The 22098-nt window shown below is 33.4% G+C and overlaps 1 protein-coding gene across 2 annotated transcripts in view; it reads right to left on the bottom strand.

The window, feature by feature from the left end:
• Window positions 1-16493: 16493 nt before the first annotated feature.
• LOC126884057 (lipase member I-like) overlaps window positions 16494-22098 on the bottom strand; it is a 70713-nt gene continuing 65108 nt past the window's right edge. For both annotated transcript variants that reach the window (XM_050649844.1, XM_050649845.1), the window contains exon 6: window positions 16494-16722. In XM_050649844.1, coding sequence (XP_050505801.1) covers window positions 16546-16722 — 177 coding nt within the window. In that variant the 3' untranslated portion in view covers window positions 16494-16545. The remainder of the gene's footprint in view (window positions 16723-22098) is intronic.

Raw genomic sequence — 22098 nt, 5'->3', positions numbered from 1 at the left:
GTGCTAGGCCTCGCCGGAGAATTCTGGAAGGTACGTCACGTAGGCGTAACAAGCCGATAGCTCGAGATGGGAGTCGATTGTTCCAGAATAACAACTGGGTATAAATACGGGCATATTTTGTGAATAAGTTTAGTGTATAAGATAAATTCGTCTGTAACTTATATAAATAAAGTCGTATATAAATTACGAACCGCTAGTTTTATTGTAATTAGAAGTAATTACACTAATCACGCTACACTATTATAACAAAACAAAAGCAAGTTTGACATTTAATAATGCGTTAGTTCGATGGCTCTACTCGAGTTATTAGGGAACAAAAAAAGAATGAAGGAAAATGCATTTTGTTAACGTATACCGATTTTGAACTTTGAGGGTTACATTTTCTCCAACCTAATTTTTGATTGGAATTTTGCTATTTTTGTCAATTTTCACACGTATTATCGATAGTTTTTATTATAATAATATATGTTATGAGGACTTTAAAGATATGAAAATTGGTGTGGAGAAAGAGGACAAAAATAAAAAGGTGATGGTTTGAAAATTATGTTCCTATTAGTTATATCTTTGCTGTAAATTCCGGTCAAGTTTGACCGGTTGTATCTCAGGAACCACTCGTCATAATTAAACGTTTTTTCTTTTAAAAGAAGCATCCTGCCGCTGACTTTCGAATACTGTTTTCACAATTTAATTTAGTTTAATATTTTTCGAGATATTCTATTTGTTTATAAACCAAAAAATTGTTTATAATTTTAAAATATTCCTGAGGCCGCTTAAATAGTCCAATTTCAATTCTGTAAAGTACATTAGATAGGTATAGTGTCTTTTTATGAAAAAATCATAGTTATTCTTATGCATCATAACTATTGTCGTTATTATAGCGACCGTAAATCTTTAATTAACATTTTAATTGTTGCTAAACTGTTCATTCAATTTCCATAGACTTCTGGATGTATAATATATACGGAAAGGGCTTTAACGTTACCAAGTTATTTAATTATTGATTAACACCTACATGTCTAAAAGTTTAGTTGAAAATTAAAGATTTTGTTGGAAAACCCCGCTTTTTCCGGGGAAAGTTTTCGTCGAAGTAAATCGGAAAAAACACGTCTCTATGCAAAATTTAATTATGGTGAATTTTTATTTGAGTGTTTTTGGTGTAAAATTAAAATCTTTGCAGTTATAGAGCAAAAATTGAAAAAAACACGATTTTCGGGCGCCATTTTGTTTATAAAAAAAGTAGCACACTATCTGCGGACTTTGCATATCTATATTATTAATACATACAATAATAAGATTCAATTCCAGCAATAAAATTGCTGGTAAATAACTTTTCCTTGTATTTTGCTAATTACCCCAGAGTATTATGAAATTTTGACAAAATCACTCGACTGACGTCTCGTGATTTAAGTCAAAATTTAATTCGCGAAAATTGCCAGGCAACAAACTTTCATACCAGTCGAAAATATTGCCGGCAAAATTTTCTCTCTTGTGATATTATATACGATTATATACGTGGAATATCACTTATTTGTCATATTAAAAGTATCTATCTTATATTTAAGTACATATTTTGCACTATTGTGAATAAATATTATTTGAATATATGTATAATTTTATTTTTTATTCGAGCAATTTGTATTTCAATAAATTTTCATGTCGATAAATTGATTTTCGAGCAGTTGATTTTGAGCAATTGTTTTCGAGCAATTGAGTTCGAGCATTTGACTTAGAATCGTTTTGCACTTAGCTACTCATTTGGTATTGTTAAGTAGACAAAAACGGATGTAGAAAGTCTTCATCGCAAAGCACAAATACACCTCACAAAGGCACAAAAACACCATCCTCGCAGTGCAGTAGAATGAACGAAATTACCGCGATATTTAGGAGGAAGAGGACTTTTGGATATAGCTGAGCAATAAGATAAACATGTTGCTAATCTAAGAATTTATTTTCAGATGCAGGCTGAGCTATCTACTCTAAATCGCGCTATTTTCGCAGTAGATGCGCATACTGAGGGAACCAGAAATGGGCATAAACCACCTTACTAAGGACAATGAAATATGCAACTGGATGGCCGAACCTCTGCATGGGCGACACCCCAATGAGGTCAGCCAAGACTATGTTGACAATGTAGGGTTGAACTATTGTTTGACATCTGGAAAGATGTTCCCTGAAATGGAAGGTTCATTACTAAAAAATTACCTAAAATATCTTGTCAAAGACCTTTAGGTGTAAGACGACAAATTCTGATATGGATGCCAAGCCCAAGAAATCATCCAACATCTTACCGGGGGTTGCTAGGCATTTGCTGTACCTAAATACAAGGAACGGCATAACACAGTCGGAATGCTCCTTCATCAAGAGATAGCTATCAAACTGGAACATAATATATTATACAGGGTGTTTGGTAAAGAATGGGCCATAGCTTAACCGTAAATTCCTGAGGTTGAAATAGGTCGATTTAAGCTAACTTACCTTAGTACGAAAGTTGATAATAGCCGAAATACAGAGTGTCAAAGTTAAACTTTTATTTTATTTATTCTTGAATATTTCCTAACAGGCATGGAATAATAACACGAAATTTGGTAAGCGCGGCTTTTTGAGGGTAAAATTTGATTGATCCCCGCGCATGCGCACACCGACAATATGGTATTAGTGGTTATACGGGCTCTGATTGGGTGTTGAAATTTTGAAATGATCTGTCAATAATTGTTCGATATGGAGGTTATCGGTAAACAAAAATATTGTATAATATTAGTTTTTATTGATGTGTGGACAGAAATAAAATCAAATTTATAATTATAGTGACTTTTTAAATAGTTTTGAAAAGCCGCAGGTACGTAATTCTAAATGTTTCAGTTGGAAATACCTAATAGTTTCAATACCTATCTATTTGGAAAATGTAAACAAAATAATGTAGTTACCTATGAGTAGGCAATGCTTTAATTTACTTAATCTGATTACGAACAAACTTTCTACAAATCTTCATCTCATATATCGTTTTCTTACTCTATATTTTGTTGTATTTTATTTCGACAAAAATCAAACTAATAATTTTATTAAATTCATATAAATTTAAGGTTTAAACGTTTAGTTTGTGTATATTCCCATATGACATACACGCGAATGTGGTGCAGTTTGAAATGCCGTCAACTTTCGTACGGCGCGGTAGACGTGAAGTGGGTTCGAACCCAAGCAAGTTATTATTTTTTTATTTTTTTTATAGATTTTATGATTGTAAGTATATTATTATATAATTTTTGAAGATATTCTTCTTTTTTGAAAGTGGCAGATAAGAAAGTTAGTTTGATTTTTAAATAAAATAAGTACAAATAACCTTTTAAGTATATTTACTTCGTTTAAATTACCTATTATATAATAGAAGAATATCTTCTTACGTACGTACAAAGTACACACACATTCTTTTTTTTTAAATTACCCACTCTACATCCTTTTTGAATTTAGACTTTTACTCTCCTAATATTTTTACCTAAAAAAGGTATAATAAATATATTTATCTCGCTAAACTCAATCATTTTCAACTCAACACTCAACATAATTTTTTGCATATTCTCATTCTAGTTATACCCGAAAAATAACTTAAAACCATAACAATTTCCAAAAATGTATCGCAAATTTCTTCAAATGGAATTTGCGATGCAATGACATAAATATGAGATTTGGCACAATTATTATGGTTTCTTTATTTTTCGGATCTAACTAAAATATTATGCAAAAAGTTATGTTGTATCGATGACTTTAAATGCGTTTATCTCGAAAACAGTTGAGTTTAGCAAGATGAATGTAGTTTACCTTTTTTAAGTAAAAATATTAATAGAATAAAAGTTTTGATTCAAAAAGAATGTAGAGTGGGGGATAAAAAATTGAACGTATTAAATGAACGATGAAAGACGTATGTGGCGCCCTCTGGGTAATACATCATTTTTGGTGGTGAATTTAGATATCTCACCCCAAAAAACCCCAGCTTACCAAATTTAGTGTTGTTATCCCATGTCTGTCAGGAAATATTCAAGAAAAAATAAAATAAAAGTTTAACTTTGACACCCTCTATTTCGGTTATTATCAACTATCGTACTAAGGTAAGTTAGCTTAAATCGACCTATTTTAAGCTCAGGAATCTAAGGTTAAGCTATCGCGCATTCTTTCCCAAACACCCTGTATATATGTACAAGAATAAAAATCCGCTAAACGCCGTAAAAATGAGTGGCGCATACAATATTCCAGCTACAAAAGATCTGATATGAATATTACGTGGCGCGAAAATGTATTTTCATTTTGATGAAAAACAAAATTCTAGTTTTATTTTAAAATATCAGTAATATTCATATCAGATCTTTTGCAGATGGAATATTGTATGAGCCACTCATTTTTACGGCGTCTAGCGGTTTTTTATTCTTGTATCAGGAGTTTTTCGAAGTTATTTATAAATTAAATGTATAAAGTTGAATGCAATGTTTCTCGATTACACGTTAAGCTTTATAAATGGTCGCCTTTGTTGCATTATCTCCCGAATGTACATCGAATTATGTCCATCGAATGTAAACTAGATTTTTTTTTCTATTCGAAATAGATTGAAAAAAATATTGGGATGGCCGGTAAATGAACTCGGATTGCCCGTTGCCGAATAATCGTTAATTGGATTATACTTTTGTAGCTTAATAACTTCTAAACGGCTTAACCGATTTTGTTCACTAAACATGAGTTTGAAACGTATTTACAAGTAGTATCTTAAAAATTCGAATTTTCTTGGATATAAGGTATATACCGTTAGATTCGTCTAGAGTCCTTCTACAAACGCTCAGTTATTGGCGTAATTCGTAAGTTGAAATTTTGAGTAATTGTCGAAAAACCAAAATTTTCAAAGTTTACTTTTTCAGTTTTTCGGCTATACTGAGCCGTGTGTATGTCTGATCCTGACAGATTAGACACCATTTGAAAGCTTAACTCAACGTTATTGATTTGGTGTATTTACTTTTCTCCTGTCTCTTCTTGAACCGCAGATATATACCGCCAAAAAATATGCCGTTTTGTACCTACCAAGTTCTATAGCTGGCTTATGGGTAGTCAAAACTCACAAACTACACCGGCTCTGAATCGGCCATCACCCCCTCTTCAAACCCAGAAAAAAAAATTCAGATCGGTTTAACTTTTCCACACACATACATACATATATACATACATACATACATACATTAGAAGAAAACTTTGACAACATGAAGAAAGAGTAATAAAATAAAATCTAGATCCTCCCCCCGCGCAGTAATACCTCACGGTAGGTCCGCGGGGGAAACAGAGGCAGAAGAAAGGGGACGGGTTTTAGTCGGTATTGTAACTCACAAGTCCGACATACCAGGCTGGTCACCTAGTCCTGATGATACGTAAATGTATTTCCTACCTCTACAAAAAAAAACATACATACATACATACATACATACATACATACATACATACATACATACATACATACATACATACATACATACATACATACATACATACATACATACATACATACATACATACATACATACATACATACACACATACATACATACATACATACATACATACATACATACATACATACATACATACATACATGCATGCATACATACATACATACATACATACATACATACATACATACATACATACATACATACATACATACATACATACATACATACATACATACATACATACATACATACATACATACATACATACATACATACATACATACATACATACATACATACATACATACATACATACATACATACATACATACATACATACATACATACATACATACATACATACATACATACATACATACATACATACATACATACATACATACATACATACATACATACATACATACATACATACATACATACTGTTGTGATCTGCTTCTTATTAATTTTATATTGATTATTATTTATTTAATTAATCATTTAATTGTCGCAAATCATATATCAAAATCGAATAAAAAATCTCAGGGTGCCTCACAATACTACAGAATCAAAGAGGTATTTCGTCTCGATTTGATCTGTCGCTCGTTCCACTTTTCAACACTATTCTCCACTATCAACCAGCCACTGATATATGCTAACTATCTACTCCACTTAACACGTCGAAAACCGCTTCTTCTCGCTGCCAACAACATAATGAATTATTTTTCACTCTCTCTCAATCATCCAATCCATCTTTTCCCCTTCCATATTCCAAGAATCAGACCATTGACTTTTCCATTTGACAAACAACAGTCACCCTCAAATTTGTTCCGACAATCCTAATTACTTTCGGAGAAACTCTCCCACATATACTCGTATTGAAATGAAGATATTAAAATTCCAACTTTCTTTTCAATTATCAATTTCAAGAAATTGATAATCACCTATACAGTTAACATTTTTTTTTAATTTTAAATCTAAATACATAGTTCTTTTCACTTTAATTATTCACAAAAGTCTTTAATGGTTCCTCGGAAAGCTCGTTAAAAGAGAAATCTATTTACATTCACTAAATTCTAATAAATTTTAAAACAGCTCAATATACAGGGTGTATCAAATTTATGTGCCCGCGTTATTAAAAAAAATTTAATTTAATTTTCATTTTGCTTTTGATTGATAAACTGAAAACACAATAACATCCCCGCCTTGTTTTGAGATAAAATCAGTATTAATAAGTGCAACAAAAATATGATTTTCTCTCGACAACAACACTTTTCTATTGTGTCAAAATATTGAGTCCCACCTGAAAAACAATTGCTTTCTTTATCCCAGTGTCTGTACTTAGATGGGATAGGGTAAGTTTTCGATCGAAAATTTCCTAAGTCTTTAGTTTCAAATGAATTTCCATACTTTTTGGCTACTCTGTTTTCTTCATTTATTAAATTTTCACATTCCCTCAATTCTCTACACATGTTTATTGTGTATTCTGTCTTCTCCATTTTGCATACTTCCTCTTTAAATACCGCAGTTTCAATTGTATCTTTTCCGCCTTCTTTTTCTATTCTGATCTCTTTTTCTTCTGGGCTCATCTCATCTTTTGAGGAATCACAATCGTCAATTTCCTTTGTCACTCTTTTTTCTTCTTTTTCTTCTTCTGGGCTCATCTCCTTTTTTGAGGAATCCCAGGCTTCATTGTTTTTATTTATCTTCTGTTGCTTTCTCCTCTTTCTTCTCTGTCCCTGCTTCATTGCCAAATTCATTTCCACCGTTTGTTTTTTATCTGCATTATCCTTTTTCCGTTTCTCATGTTCCTTGTCCATTTCCAGAATGTTAGGTTCTTCTTCTTTTCCATCTGTGATTTTCATCGTGTTATTTTTGAAATCTATCACCACATGCTTTTCTGACAATTCATCCACTCCTACGATCATATTATGCATCATGTTTGGCATTATAACACATTGTAGTGCATAGAATTTCTTCCCCAATCGAACCTTTATTTGTATTCCTTCATTGATTGTCGCCAAAGTCCGTTTATTTGCGCCCACTAAAGTTACCTTAGGAATTTTGTAAATTAAATTCGTCAAATCAACCTCTTCTATTATCTTCCTGTTAATCAAAGTAATTTCTGAACCAGTATCAATCATAATTTTAATCGGTTTCTCATTTATAAAACCATCTACAAATTTTAAATTATATCCACTTCCTTTATCATTATTTCCTGCTAATTTAATAAATTCCTTCGGTTGACAAAAAATTCCTGTTTGTTCTTTTGTTTTTAGTGAGCGCCTTCGTGAAAAAACGATTGCTGTTCTTCTTCGCTTATTCTTTCATCGCTTTGTCTCTCATCCTCATATTCGCCTATTTGCGTATTGTTTACCGCTCTTCTATTTTCTCTCGGTCTGTTGGACCCGTATCGGTTTCCACGATTTTCCTGTTCATTCCTCCTATTATCATTTCTGTCTCCTTGATTTGTGCGTGTATTATTTCTATTCTGGTTTTCTCGGTATCTGTCTTCGTTCCATTGCCGATTTCTTTGTTCATAGTTTCCTCTTCCATTGTCTCTATTTTCGTTTTCACTCCTCGGAATAAATTCTCTTCTTGTATAGTCTCTCCGAAAGTTTTGTCTTCTATCTCTATAGTCTTGATTTTCGCGTTGTCTATAATTTTCTTTTATTTATTTATTTCTACGGTAGAACCATTTACAAAATACAAAAACAAAAAAAAATAGAATAAGTAAGATCATGTATAAAAAACAATGAATATAAGAAAATTAACCAATAAAATTTGTAAAATAACACAGTACATATATCAAATCACAGTTAGAAAATGACAAATATCACATATTTAACTCATTACATTCTCAAGTTGCCTCTTGAAGTCATTAATGCCTAGACAGAATGGATCAAGTTTCATATCATTGCAAAAACTGAGCATTCTCGACAAGGGAAAATGACGAGAATACACAGTTCTATGAAAAGGAATATGAAAGAGTGCAGTGTGTCGAGTTCTATGAATTGTATTGAAGTACACATTATCCAACAACGAGGGACAATTAATATCATTGTTTAGAAGTTTAAATAAAAACAACATATCAGCTCTCAACCTGCGGTTCTTCAGTGTAGCAATGTTAAATTGAGACATTATTCCAGAATAATCTATGACAAAATTTTCAGTATATCTTATATTAGTATGTGCTTTATAAGCCAAAGATCTTAGAAACTTCCGCTGAACGCTCTCCAATCCATCAATATAGACTTGATGAAACGGAGACCAAACAACAGAGCAGTATTCAAGTCCTGAGCGCACTAGAGAGCAGTACAGTAATTTGAATACAGTAGGTGAGAGATCATGACTGTTGCGATAAATAAACCCAAGATTGCGAAATCCTGTTTCCTTAATTTTAAGATAATGGCTTCTAAATGTCAATGCACAATCCAATAATACACCCAAATCTTTAATCTCAGTAACTGAATCCAAGAGTACATCATTAAGAACATATCTATTAGCTGTTAGATTATTTATACGACCAAATGAAATACAAGAACATTTAGTCGGGTTTAGGCTTAAACCATTTTGTTTCGACCATAAACATATATTATTAAGGCTATGGGTACATAATTCGCAAATATTTTACGTGTATCCCTACTTTTTCTGTCTTTACACGGCAAATTACGTGTAGTAAAATTCACACTGGTGTGGATATGTAAACATTACTAGAATGTCATTCTACTTGAAAATGTCATAATTAATTTAAAGAGATGGCTTTTGAATGTTCTTGGATAACTGTTATTTTTATAATTGCAAATTATTAATTCAGTTAATAAATGTGATAATTTTTTCACTAACTATGTTTTCAGTGATTGTAATAATTTATTTGTACAACAAAAACTAATAATCAATCGAGAAAAGAGGAAAAGTGTTAAAGTGATTTTTTAATAATATGTTGTTATTTTGGAACGCTTACAATTTTGAACATCTCTAACAACAAAATACTTGGATCACAGGATATATCTGATGTATTCTCTGCTTGGATCTTTCACAAATAATACACAATAAATAACTTTTTATTAAGTTCACGTCTTAAATCAATTATTTATCAAATACACTATATATCAATAATATTTAATCAATTTCTCAAAATATTCCCGATGCAATGTCAAATATTTAAAATTGTCACTGATTGTCAGTGTCTGACTGACAATATATGCTGACAATATTATATTCGGTTGAGTGCGTTGTAAGACAAAGACAGATTTGGAAAATATTACCACGGCATTGTGTTCATTTTTTTCAAATCCTGAAAAAACCAATAAATATTTTTGAAAAATTTAAATGCAGAATGAAAGACTAAATTATTACCGAGGGCCGAAAGTCCCTTAGAATAAATAAAAAGTTTATTTTGAATGAGATATTTGAATTTAAAAATCACACTAAATTTTCTCTTAGTTTTTTCACCCCTGTAACTTATTAAAATAAACATTGTAGAAGTTCTCAGGGACTTTCGGCCCTCGCTAATAACGTAATCTTTCATTCTGCGTTTAAATTTTTCCAAAATACTTATTAGTTTTCTCAGGATTTGAAAAAAATGAATCCCCATTTGAATAGCATTGCAGCCGAAAATACGTTCCGATCCTCTTAACATCATCTTGCAGGAGATCATTATCTGATATATCCTGTATGTAACGAAATAACTTAAGATCATCAGCAAATAGTAGAAAGTGTGAGTTTTTGATAGCCTTACCAATATCGTTAACGAACAAGTTAAAGAGCAAGGGACCACAATGAGACCCTTGTGGGACACCAGAACAACAATGGAATTCTTTAGAAACATAATTGTTGATACGAACTTGTTGTGTACGACCCATCAAAAAGTTTTTAATCCAATTAACAATGGGTTCACCAAAGCCAGATGCACGAAGTTTATGAACCAACAGGTTATGATTAACCCTGTCAAATGCCTTTGAGAAATCAGTATAAATGCTGTCGACCTGAATCTTATTCTCAAATGCACCCAACAAGTATTGTTGGTAGTTGACAAGGTTTGTTACAGTTGACTTTCCGTTAGAAAAACCATGTTGCTCATCAATAATTATGTTTCGGCAAGCCCAGGTAAGACCCATCGATACCAATTTATCTAGAAGTTTTGGGATTGCTGATTGAATAGTTATACCTCTATAATTATTTACACACTCGCGATTGCCAGATTTATGGATAGGTGTAAGAAAACTATTTTTCCAATAATGTGGAAATATAGATGATGATAATGATAAATTAAAAATTTGTTGTAAAGGGTTACAAAGGGAAAACACACAGTTCTTAATAAGTGCTGCAGGTATACCACCAGGCCCTGAAGAATATGTAGTTTTTAATCTCATAATTCCCTCAAAAACATCAGTCAGACTAAATTCCAGAGTTTGGATATCAACACTGTAGTCTAATTCAAAGTTAGGTAAATTATACTCACTATCATTATATGTACCCGAAAAATAATTGGCAAATAGATTGACTATCTCCTCACCACACTGAGCTATTACATCCCCACCTTCATTAGACATCACATTAGGATAAGTGTTAGACCCACGTGTAGCATTAACATGTCTCCAAAAAGAGCGGGGATTGCTTGAAAGATTTGCTTGAATATTCTCTAAATAGTTTTTATAACATACTGCTTGTAATGATTTACATCTTTCCCTTAGCACTGAAAATTCCTCATATGAGTTGCCTGATGCTTTAAAATTCCGGTGAGCTATTTTTTTCTGTATGACAAGTTCAATCAATTCTCGTGAGAACCAAACAGGAAAGTTCAATGATTTAAACCGATTGACAGGAACAAACATACTGATGGCGTCATATAAAACATGGTAAAAATTATCTATGCAGCAATTAATATCTGATACATCTAATACCTCATTCCAAGGAATTGATGCTAAATGTTCATTTAAAACCTGATAATTACATTTTTTAAAATCATGATAAAAGACATCATATTTAAGAAACAAATTTAAATTAGCTGCTGGTAACAATATAGTATAAGCTGAATGATGCTGAGAAGTATTCAATAGAATATCAGTAGAAATCGACACAACTGCATCCCTCTGCGTACAGAAAACTAGATCTAAAAATGTATCATTAAGGTTAGGCAAAGTATTTACTTGTGACATATTAAGAAAATTGTAGCAAGTACAAATAATATTTGCTGAATAGTGTTGCGGACACTCAACTGTTACACCATCATTGAGATTATACCAGGATGCCTCAGGTAGGTTGTAGTCACCACAAATACAAAACTCACAGTCACTGAATCTATCTGCTAAGTCCAACATACAGGTGGAATGCTCCTCATATAATGACCCAGATGACCGCGGAGGAAAGTACACAGCACCAATGATTAACTTTTTAGTAGAACACATTACCTGTGCAAACACATGTTCCACAGAGGAATCGATGGGCCTAACCATCATTGAACGAAGACGCTTATGGATGGCAATAAGGACACCACCACCACGAGTCTTCGAACTAGTTTGAGTGTCTCTATCATGCCTAAACATATTAAAGTCACCCAAACCCAATTCAGCATCTAAGATTTTAGAAGTAAGCCATGTTTCAATGATAACAATAATATCGTAACTAGAAAGAAGTACAGCCTGTCTGAAATTCGGAAGTTTGGTGCACATACCCCCAGCATTCTGAAAATATAATCTCAACGATCGTTTTTTGAATTATTGAATTTCTTGACGATTCTTGGCATCCCATTAAAGTATTTGATCATCAAATCCGTTTCACCCTGTGTTTTCCTGTGTTCCAATTCCTGATAAACTACCTTCACTTTCTCACGTTGCAATAGGGTAAGATCAGCTCCAATACGCAGCTTTGAACCCATTAAGGCTCTGCGTTGTTTTAAACAAGACATAACAAGGGCTGAATCATTGAATGCGACTTTAAGAGGTCTTGTTTTATCCGCTAGTCGACCAAGACGAAAGGCTTTAAAGGTGCTGTTGGTTACACCAATTTTATTGAGAACACCACGTACCTCATTTCTATCATGTTCAGCACGGATGTTAGAATCATTTGAATGGTTTTCAGGTACATTATATATAATAATATTTTTGGCTCTCCGGCTCCTGTCTTCTAGCTCCTCAAAAACTGCATCAGTATTTAGTGTTGGGGAAGATTTTAACTCCTGAATCTCCTTTTTAAGACTAACCACCTCTTGTTGAAGTTCCTGGACAATCCTGACCACCATGGGCGCCGATTTAAATGCATTACGACACTCAACACAAAGATAGAGAAGGTTTCTTTTTTGTAGAACCACAGCCCTTGTTTCTGAGCTAGAGAGGCCTGAGCAACCCTCTGACAAGTGAAACACTACACGGCAGCAGTCACAGTATAAGGGTTTATCTTCACCTTCAATGGAATATTTACATTTTGAACAGGCAGAAATGATTATTAACAGCTAAATCTTACATGTACATGTAAAAAGTAAATAAATAAAGTATGTTCCTAATTATTTTTGGCAATTAACATTATGTAATTTAACTTAAAACTTAATCAAAATTTTGTCAAATATTCTAGGTTGACAGATCTTCTTCTTTTTTGCGATCTTCTTATTTCTCTTTTCCTCATTTTTGCTTTTCGTATTTGTAAAAATTGGCACAAACTGTCGATATCTTTGTAGTTTTGTAGAGTTATGTGATCTTCTAAGGTATCTTCAAAATGTCTGGCTATCAGTTCTACTGTTCGGATGAATAATTGTACTGTAGATGTTTTGCATTATTATATAATTGTAGTGCACATGTTATCTCTGAAATACCCATTCTATCATGGTACCTCCCATTTTGCAATTCCTTGTTTATCTTTAGCTGTTGTATTTTTCCCCAGAAAAAACTCAGGAACTTTTGTTCGAATTTATGCCAATTGTCCAATTCTTCTTCTTTGCTATCGAACCATAAACTTGCCTCATCTTTAAGATGGTTCCTTATCGTTTCTTTGGCTGTCTCGAAGTTACCGATGTGTCGTATTTTCTTTTTCAAATTGTTTATGAAAATTACTGGGTGTAATTTTTTTACATCCCCGCCAAATCTTATTTTCACATCCTCTGTACTATGGATAATCGTTTCCCTTCTTTCTCCGGAATTTTTTTGATTCTTGATTTCCTCTATTTGTCTTTTTATTTCTCGTCTGTCCTCTTGTAAAGCATTTTCAAATTTGTTTTCCAACTTATTCTCCAAATTTTCTAGTTCCTTTTTCTGGCAATTGTTTATCTCCTTCATTTTGATTTTGATTTCTTTAATCTCTATCTCCTGTTTCTCGCTCTTTTCTGCAATCTCTTCGATTTTTTTAATCATTTCCTTTTTGATACTCTCTATATTTCTGTTGTTTTCTTCTATCGCTTGTTTTGTTTCCTATTGATTGTCATCCATTTTTTGTTCCATTTTTTGTTGTGATTCATCCATTTTTTGATCCACTTTATCCATTTTCTTTGATGTTTCTTCCTGATTTTTATCCACTGCTTGTTTTGTTTCCTCCTGATTTTTATCCATTGTCCTTTTTGCTTCATCCATTGCTTGTTTTGTTTCTCTTTGATTGTCATCCAGTTTTTGTTGTGTTTCATCCATTTTCTGTTCCATTCTTTGTGACTGGAGTTGCATCATTTGTAATAATTTATCTATTCCTGATAATTCCTGATTTTCTGATGTCATGATTGTTGTTTCGAAAATGTCTTCTTGTTCTATAAGTTCTTCTTGTTCCAAATGTTCTTGTTTTTTGTTTTCTTTGATTTTGCTTCTGGTTGTTATCGACATGTAGTTAAAATTTATCCCCGCCTAATATGAAATTCGAAAATACCTTGTATGCTGTCGAGACGAAAATTTTTCTCTCCCCAAATATAATCACTTTATCCCACAAATTTTTAAATATTTCAAATCTCAAATCAATCAAAAATAAAATAAATATGTAAAATTGTACCTAGATAAAAAATTAAGTCACACAAATATTTCAAAAATTTTAAATATATCAACTTTTTCCGACGGGCAAATAAATTTTCCTTCACCTGTTTTTCCGTTTCCTATTCCCTTCAAATTCACAACCAGAGATACTTTAATGCCCTAACGTTGGCTCGCCATGTTGTTGTGATCTGCTTCTTATTAATTTTATATTGATTATTATTTATTTAATTAATCATTTAATTGTCGCAAATCATATATCAAAATTGAATAAAAAATCTCAGGCTGCCTTTTAATATATAAAAAAAGAAAAAAACCAAATTATCTTACGTTATATTTATCTTCTCTCGTGGGTTCAGTATCTATGAGTTGATCCTAATCGGGAGAAAATAGGGAAAAGAAATAAAGCAAATTATTAAAATAAAAATACAGAATTGTCTTTTATTTATCAAATTAATACTCTGAAAACTATCGAATCTAAAAAACCTGTGGACACAGATGTCCGAATGAAATTTATACCACTTAAAATTATTATCTTTACAAAAAACAATTTATCGGTTTGTTCCCGATGACTTTGGTAAAACAAACTAAACCAAACAAATTTATGTCTTCGCAAGGTTACCTATATTTACTATTTATATTTTGAAATATTGGAACTTTAATTCATATGCTTTTTACTCAAAAATTTATTTCCCGAACATAAAAATCTCTTTCACATAAATTGACTGACCTTTTGCTTCCCTCACTCGGATGTCTTCTCGTGACCCCAAACAGCTCTCCCTCGTTGATTATGTTAAAGGCTACTCATCAAAGCCTCTCTCCGTTGTCCAGCTTCAAAACTGTCAGCATACCAGCACTAATTCTCCAACAAACCGTGTTTCTTTGACACGTTCTCGATTCAAACAAAACTCCAAAAATTCTCTGCTCTCCTTCTCACAATACTACAGAATCAAAGAGGTATTTCGTCTCGATTTGATCTGTCGCTCGTTCCACTTTTCAACACTATTCTCCACTATCAACCAGCCACTGATATATGCTAACTATCTACTCCACTTAACACGTCGAAAACCGCTTCTTCTCGCTGCCAACAACATAATGAATTATTTTTCACTCTCTCTCAATCATCCAATCCATCTTTTCCCCTTCCATATTCCAAGAATCAGACCATTGACTTTTCCATTTGACAAACAACAGTCACCCTCAAATTTGTTCCGACAATCCTAATTACTTTCGGAGAAACTCTCCCACATATACTCGTATTGAAATGAAGATATTAAAATTCCAACTTTCTTTTCAATTATCAATTTCAAGAAATTGATAATCACCTATACAGTAAACATTTTTTTTTTCATTTTAAATCTAAATACATAGTTCTTTTCACTTTAATTATTCACAAAAGTCTTTAATGGTTCCTCGGAAAGCTCGTTAAAAGAGAAATCTATTTACATTCACTAAATTCTAATAAATTTTAAAACAGCTCAATATACAGGGTGTATCAAATTTATGTGCCCGCGTTATTAAAAAAAATTTAATTTAATTTTCATTTTGCTTTTGATTGATAAACTGAAAACACAATAATACATACTTACATACATATCCACAAACATTTTCCCTTTTTTAAATAAAAATTGACTCATATTTCTGAGCTCGGTAACTTTTGAACGGTGTAACCGATTTTCAAAATTAGACATGCATTGGAAAGATAATGATCGCTTCTATTAGAAACCGCAAAGGTTGGAGTTAAATTTTCGAAGTTTATGGGAGCTTTGGGGACGAGACCAAAAAACAGACCCTAAATAGGAAGGGCCGTAAAATCCACTCCCTTGGACCAAAATGGATGGTTGACATATGAGTAGGTGAGTGTTTTTCTGAACTTTAAGATGGGAGTTGGGCCAATTTTCAATTCAGTCAGATTTAGAAAATCGAAAATTTCGTGTATATACCTATATTGTCGCGTGTGGGGGGTACAGGTGTGCGCCACTGGCGAGAACTGCCGTTCTCTGGTAATTTATCGTACTGTAAAAGTCCACACGCTAAATAAATAAATACCTAAAAAAGAACAAAAAAGTGCTTTTATCTGTTTTAACTATTTTATTCTTTACTAATGAGTTATATGTTTAAAGCTAATTGGTTAATAAAGAATATATTCCTCTTGTATTGGGCGGAACATAATATCCCATCGGTATAGAATTACATTCTTCGTTAGGTCCATTTAATTGTATTGCTTTATACAAAGATTTATTTGAAATACTTTCAGCAAACAGTTCATAAGATTTACCATGACTGCATGAATCCATCATCTAAAAAAATTAGTTTTCACAATTAAATCTAAATCACATAAAATTTGTTTGTAATGTCGGAAGATTTACCATTGTTCTGGTATCCTTAGTTACTTTAATTTTTTTTAAATACGCTTTACATTGTACTGTTATTAACATCTCCATTTGATTATTATTTTTACCAGTTCTAGCGTAGCGTAATTGGGGTACATCATGAGAGGTGAAAAATACGAACAATTAAGGAATATAATGCAGGGTAAAATCAAAGGCAGAAGAAGCGTAGGAAGACGTAAAATCTCGTGGCTACGCAATCTCCGTGAATGGTTTGGATGCAGCTCAATTGAACTATTCCGGCGCGTAACCAACAAAATTATAATTGCCAGAATGATTTCCAATCTCCGATAGGAGCGGAACTTTAAGAAGAATAAGCGTATATAACACTTTCGATTTTATGTAGTTAGGAACATTTTAAAATTACCTGGTCCTCCAGGTTGGGGGTTGAGACGTCAGGTTGGTTCCCCGTCACTTATAAAAAACCGCATTTACCAAAAAGCCTAAAAGTTGCCTCGGAGCTTCGGATGGATTAAACAGACAACGACAACAGCTACGAAAATGGACAATGAACATTGGCACTTGGAATGTACAGAGCATTAGCGGAAAGGTGGAAAAAGTCATCCAAGAAATTACCAAATTGAACATGGACATAGTTATCTTGACTGAAACAAAGAAGAAAGGATGTGGTACAGAGATATTGAAGAACTACGTACAAATATATAGTGGGGTTGAGAAACATCAGCGAGCAAAAAGAGGGGTATCCGTAATGATACATAAAAAACATCAACGCAAAATAACAGATTTTGAAGCCGTAGATGAAAATATCATAAGAATCAACATGGCAATTAACCAAAAACCTGTCACTATTCTCGGTATATATGCAGTCTCTGTTGATCAGCCTTATGCTGTTAAAGACGAATTCTTTGAGAAAATCAATGACGAAATTACTAAAATTGGAAGTACTAGGGAAGTGATCATAGCAGGAGATCTGAATAGTAGAGTCGGACAGAAGGTAAACTACAAAGTGGTAGGTCCACATGGAGAAATAACCCAAAATGACAATGGTGAAAGATTAATTCAAATATGCGAAAACCATCAGCTAAAAATAACAAACGGGTTTTTTAAACACAAGGAGATACACAAATATACGTGGATTCAGATAACCAGAAATTTAAAATCGATCATAGATTACGTGATTACAAAACAAAAGACAACATTACAAGTAATGGATACAAGAGTATATAGAGGAGTATCATGTGATTCGGATCACTTTATGGTAAAGTCCGAAATAGTTTTTCCGTTTAGATCCAAGAAAACAAAAGAACCACCTGAAGTCACAGAAATTTTTAACACAACAAATTACAACCTGGACAGCTTACAACATGAAAGTACGAGAACACTATATCAACGAAGACTAAATGAAAAATTAGAAGATATAATCAAAAATGTATCCGTGGAAGAAGTGTACAAAAATATAATAGACAGTATGCAAACAGCCGCAAAAGAAGCGCTTGGTTTAAAATCCGAACGCCAAAGTAAAAAGCTTTGGTGGACCGAAGACATACAAAAGCTAATAATAGAGAAAAAGAAAGCGTACGCACGGTGGCTAAGTACTAAACATCAAGTAGACAAAGACAAATATTTGGACCTACGAAGAACAACAAGAAGAGCAGTAACAGCAGCAAAAAAAGAAATGTGGGATAGGAAATGCCAAGAGATCAACACTTATATAGGCGGAAGGAAGTGTTCAGAGACATGGAAATTTTTAAACAAAATAAAGAACACAGAAAGAAATACTACTTCTATTCAGTTAATATCAACAGAAAAATGGAAAGAATACTACGAGAGTTTGCTAACAGAAAGTAGAGCCGAACATACCACCCAATCACCAACAGAAGTATTCGTTGAAGGCGAAGAGATAGTAGTGGGAGTTGATATGGTGAAGAAAGCTGTAAATGAACTAAAAAATGGTAGAGCTCCAGGGCCAGAAAATATTCCTGCCGAATTAATAAAATGTGGCACAGATAAACTCTTTCAAGCACTTACTTGGTGTATGAACAAATATATAAACGGTGTCACACCACCCAGTTTATGGAAAGTAGCTTATATTTCGTCCATTCATAAAAAAGGAAATAAGTTGGATTGCTCAAATTACAGAGGAATATCGGTAACTAGTACACTAAGCCGGGTGTACGGGCGCATTCTTAGAAATCTCATTGAGATGGAGTATACGGAACAAGAAGAAGAAGAAGAACAGGCTGGTTTCCGCGCTGGAAGGACTTGCACAGATAATGTTTTCTGCCTAAAACAATTAATTGAAAAAAAATCAGCAACCAATCAAGAGACCCATCTCATGTTTGTTGACCTCCTCAAAGCACACGACAGCGTTCCTGTGACTAAATTGTTGAAATCACTACAAGAAACTAACATCAGCTACACTCTAGTCAACGCCTTAAAAAATCTATATGAAAATTCTACATCACAAGTAAAAATTGGCAACACACTATCTAAAAAGTTCATAGTTAACAAGGGTCTGCGCCAGGGCTGCTGTATTTCACCAACTTTGTTTAAGATATATGTTGCAAAAGCACTAAACCAGTGGAAACGTAAATGCCACGGTATGGGTATAGACCTCGGAGAGGTTTGTTTATATACCTTACAATTTGATGATGATCAAGTGATCATAGCTAATGATAAAGACGACCTACAGTATATGGCAAGAAAATTAAAGGAGGAATATGAACACTGGGGCTTGGAAATTAATGTGGAAAAAACTAAATACCTACCCATAGGAGCTGAGTTATCCAATATCGTACTAGAGGATAATGAACAAATCACATCCTGTAGTGAATACACGTACCTGGGAGTAATATTCGATAGAACGGGAAAAGACGATGAGGAAATAAAGAAAAGGGTAACACAAGCTAGAAGAACAATTGGCTGCCTAAATGGAATACTTTGGAGCTCCGAAATAGGAATACAGCGAAAATACAGTATCTATGAAACACTTATTAAAAGCAGCCTACTTTACGGAGCAGAAACTTGGAGAATAACCGAGAACAACAGAAAAAAATTAGATGCTGTAGAAATGGATGTGTTTAGAAGATCGTTAGGTATATCCCGTAGGGAAAGAGTTCGAAATGAGGAAGTAATACGACGAATAGGAATAGATGGCTACTTAACAACAGACATTGAGAGGAAACAGTTGATTTGGTATGGTCATGTTCAAAGAATAGAAGACACAGAAGATTGCCCAAAAAGATCATGCAGTGGGTACCACCAAACCGCAAAAAACGAGGAAGACCAAAAAAGACATGGAAAGAAGGGGTAACCAAAGCAATGAGTGCAAGGGATCTTAGAGAGGACCAATGGGATGATAGAAGGACGTGGAAGTTAGGCATCGGACAACGTCGAAAGACGTTCTAAAACCGATACATATACATATATAGGAACATTTTAACACTTTAGCTTCCATGTGCACCACCCGTGGGCACAGTAGTAAGATTTCCGTTCAACACATGTGTCCCACTGATGGGCACAAAACTTTTCCTTGTTCATTTCGGTGTGTACCTATCGTAACCGCAGATATAGAAGCAGATTAAAAGACGTGGCCTACGGGTTCTCTAGAATGCCCGTGGACAATGGTTCGATATTATCATCATTTTGTGAGTAAATACAGGTCTGCTATTTTGCCTATCACTTTATCATTTACACGTGCTGTTGGCTTGCAAAATAAAGATTATTGTAGTGCGTAAAATGAGTAATCGTGGAAAAATAAACAAAAGTTACCCCTTTGCGGTCGAGTGCGATGACGAGTAAAGTGTCGTACAGGTCGTTGGCATATATTACATGCCTACTGAACTACTCGTCACTGTTTGACACATGAAAGTGCGCTGAGGTCGTTGTAGCCATTTAATCAATCTAATATTTCTAACAGCATTATTTAAAATAGCTCTATCTTTTTTTCTATTTGTTCTAAAATATTTATATTTGGTAGAATTGAACAAAACATGTTTCATCCGGCAAGCAGATGGGTACAGATAGACCTATATTCGTATCTTAGACTATATGGCCTCTAACTCTATCTGAGTTAAATATTTTCTTGTACTCATGTTAAAAATATTAACACAATCTTTATAAAATCAACAGAACTCCATATAAACACTTATCTTTAATTGAAATGGAATGATGTTTAGCACGTGCACGGTCAAACATAAATAGATTCAAAACAATTACCAGGATTTGCCGAAAAACTGATATGGGCGATTCTCAACCGAAATTTACCCAGCAATTCAAATATCCCGTTAAAGTTGTCATCTACTAAATGCTTAACGAGTTATATGACTTTAGATTTACGGCATGCTAGAGATGCCAACGACTAAATCCGTGTTTTATGATTTTCATGTACGACATGCCAGGCGACCTGTGGACAAAATTGTTAGTAAATTTATTCGAGTTGTAATGGTGTCATGTATCACATGACAACGACCTCAAAGGGTTAAGTGAAGATGAACTTAAACGAATTTTAGAAGAGAGCGATTTTTTTGAAAGTGACAGTGAGTCGGAAAATGTGTTGGACGATTCCAATTTTGATCAATCCAGTGATGCCACTAGTGAAGATAGTTATCTGGAAACTACAAATGTTGCTAATAAAGACGCTTATTATTGAATCTCTGTACCATGAGACATAATAAATATAAGGTGCACATGGGTTGTTCGAAATAAAATTAGTCAAGTATTTCTTGCCAGCCCATGTGTACCACATATGACCACACTTGCATAATAATAATAATAATAGTAAGTATATTTACTTAGTATTCCGAACTTACTATACTTACTATATAAGTAACTTACTATTCCGAACTTACTTACTATATAAGTCGTTCCGAAGACCCTCCTCGAAAGCATAAAAAAGCTGGGTCTGAACGAACATCTTTATAAGACCATGCAGAAAGCTGTACTACTCGCGACGGCCAGATTCGTACGAAAATTTGTGGGAGATACACCTGCATTCCAAGTCACCTAGGGCTCGCTAACACGGAAAGAGTCCCACCAGAGCTCAATCCTTTTGATACCGTAGGTATCTGGGATGAGTCAATTTTCCCCTTAGAGGGAGTGTTAGCCGTATGGCTAAATCTGGGATAGTATATTTAAAGTATCTTTGTATACCACTTGGTCTATTAAATATGTCAGTGGTAGAGCGTGTGACCGGAGATCAACAGGTCCCGGGTTCAAATCCCGGACGATTCATATTCTTTTTTTTTTATATTTTTGGTATCGTTTTAATATTTTTTTTAAAAGTGTTAGGTAAAAAAAGTTAGTTTAATATTTAAATGAAATACA

The sequence above is a fragment of the Diabrotica virgifera genome, chromosome 4, assembly GCF_917563875.1.
Source record: "Diabrotica virgifera virgifera chromosome 4, PGI_DIABVI_V3a".
NCBI classification, from domain to species: Eukaryota; Metazoa; Arthropoda; class Insecta; order Coleoptera; family Chrysomelidae; genus Diabrotica; species Diabrotica virgifera.
This window is presented reverse-complemented; position numbering and strand designations above follow the sequence as displayed.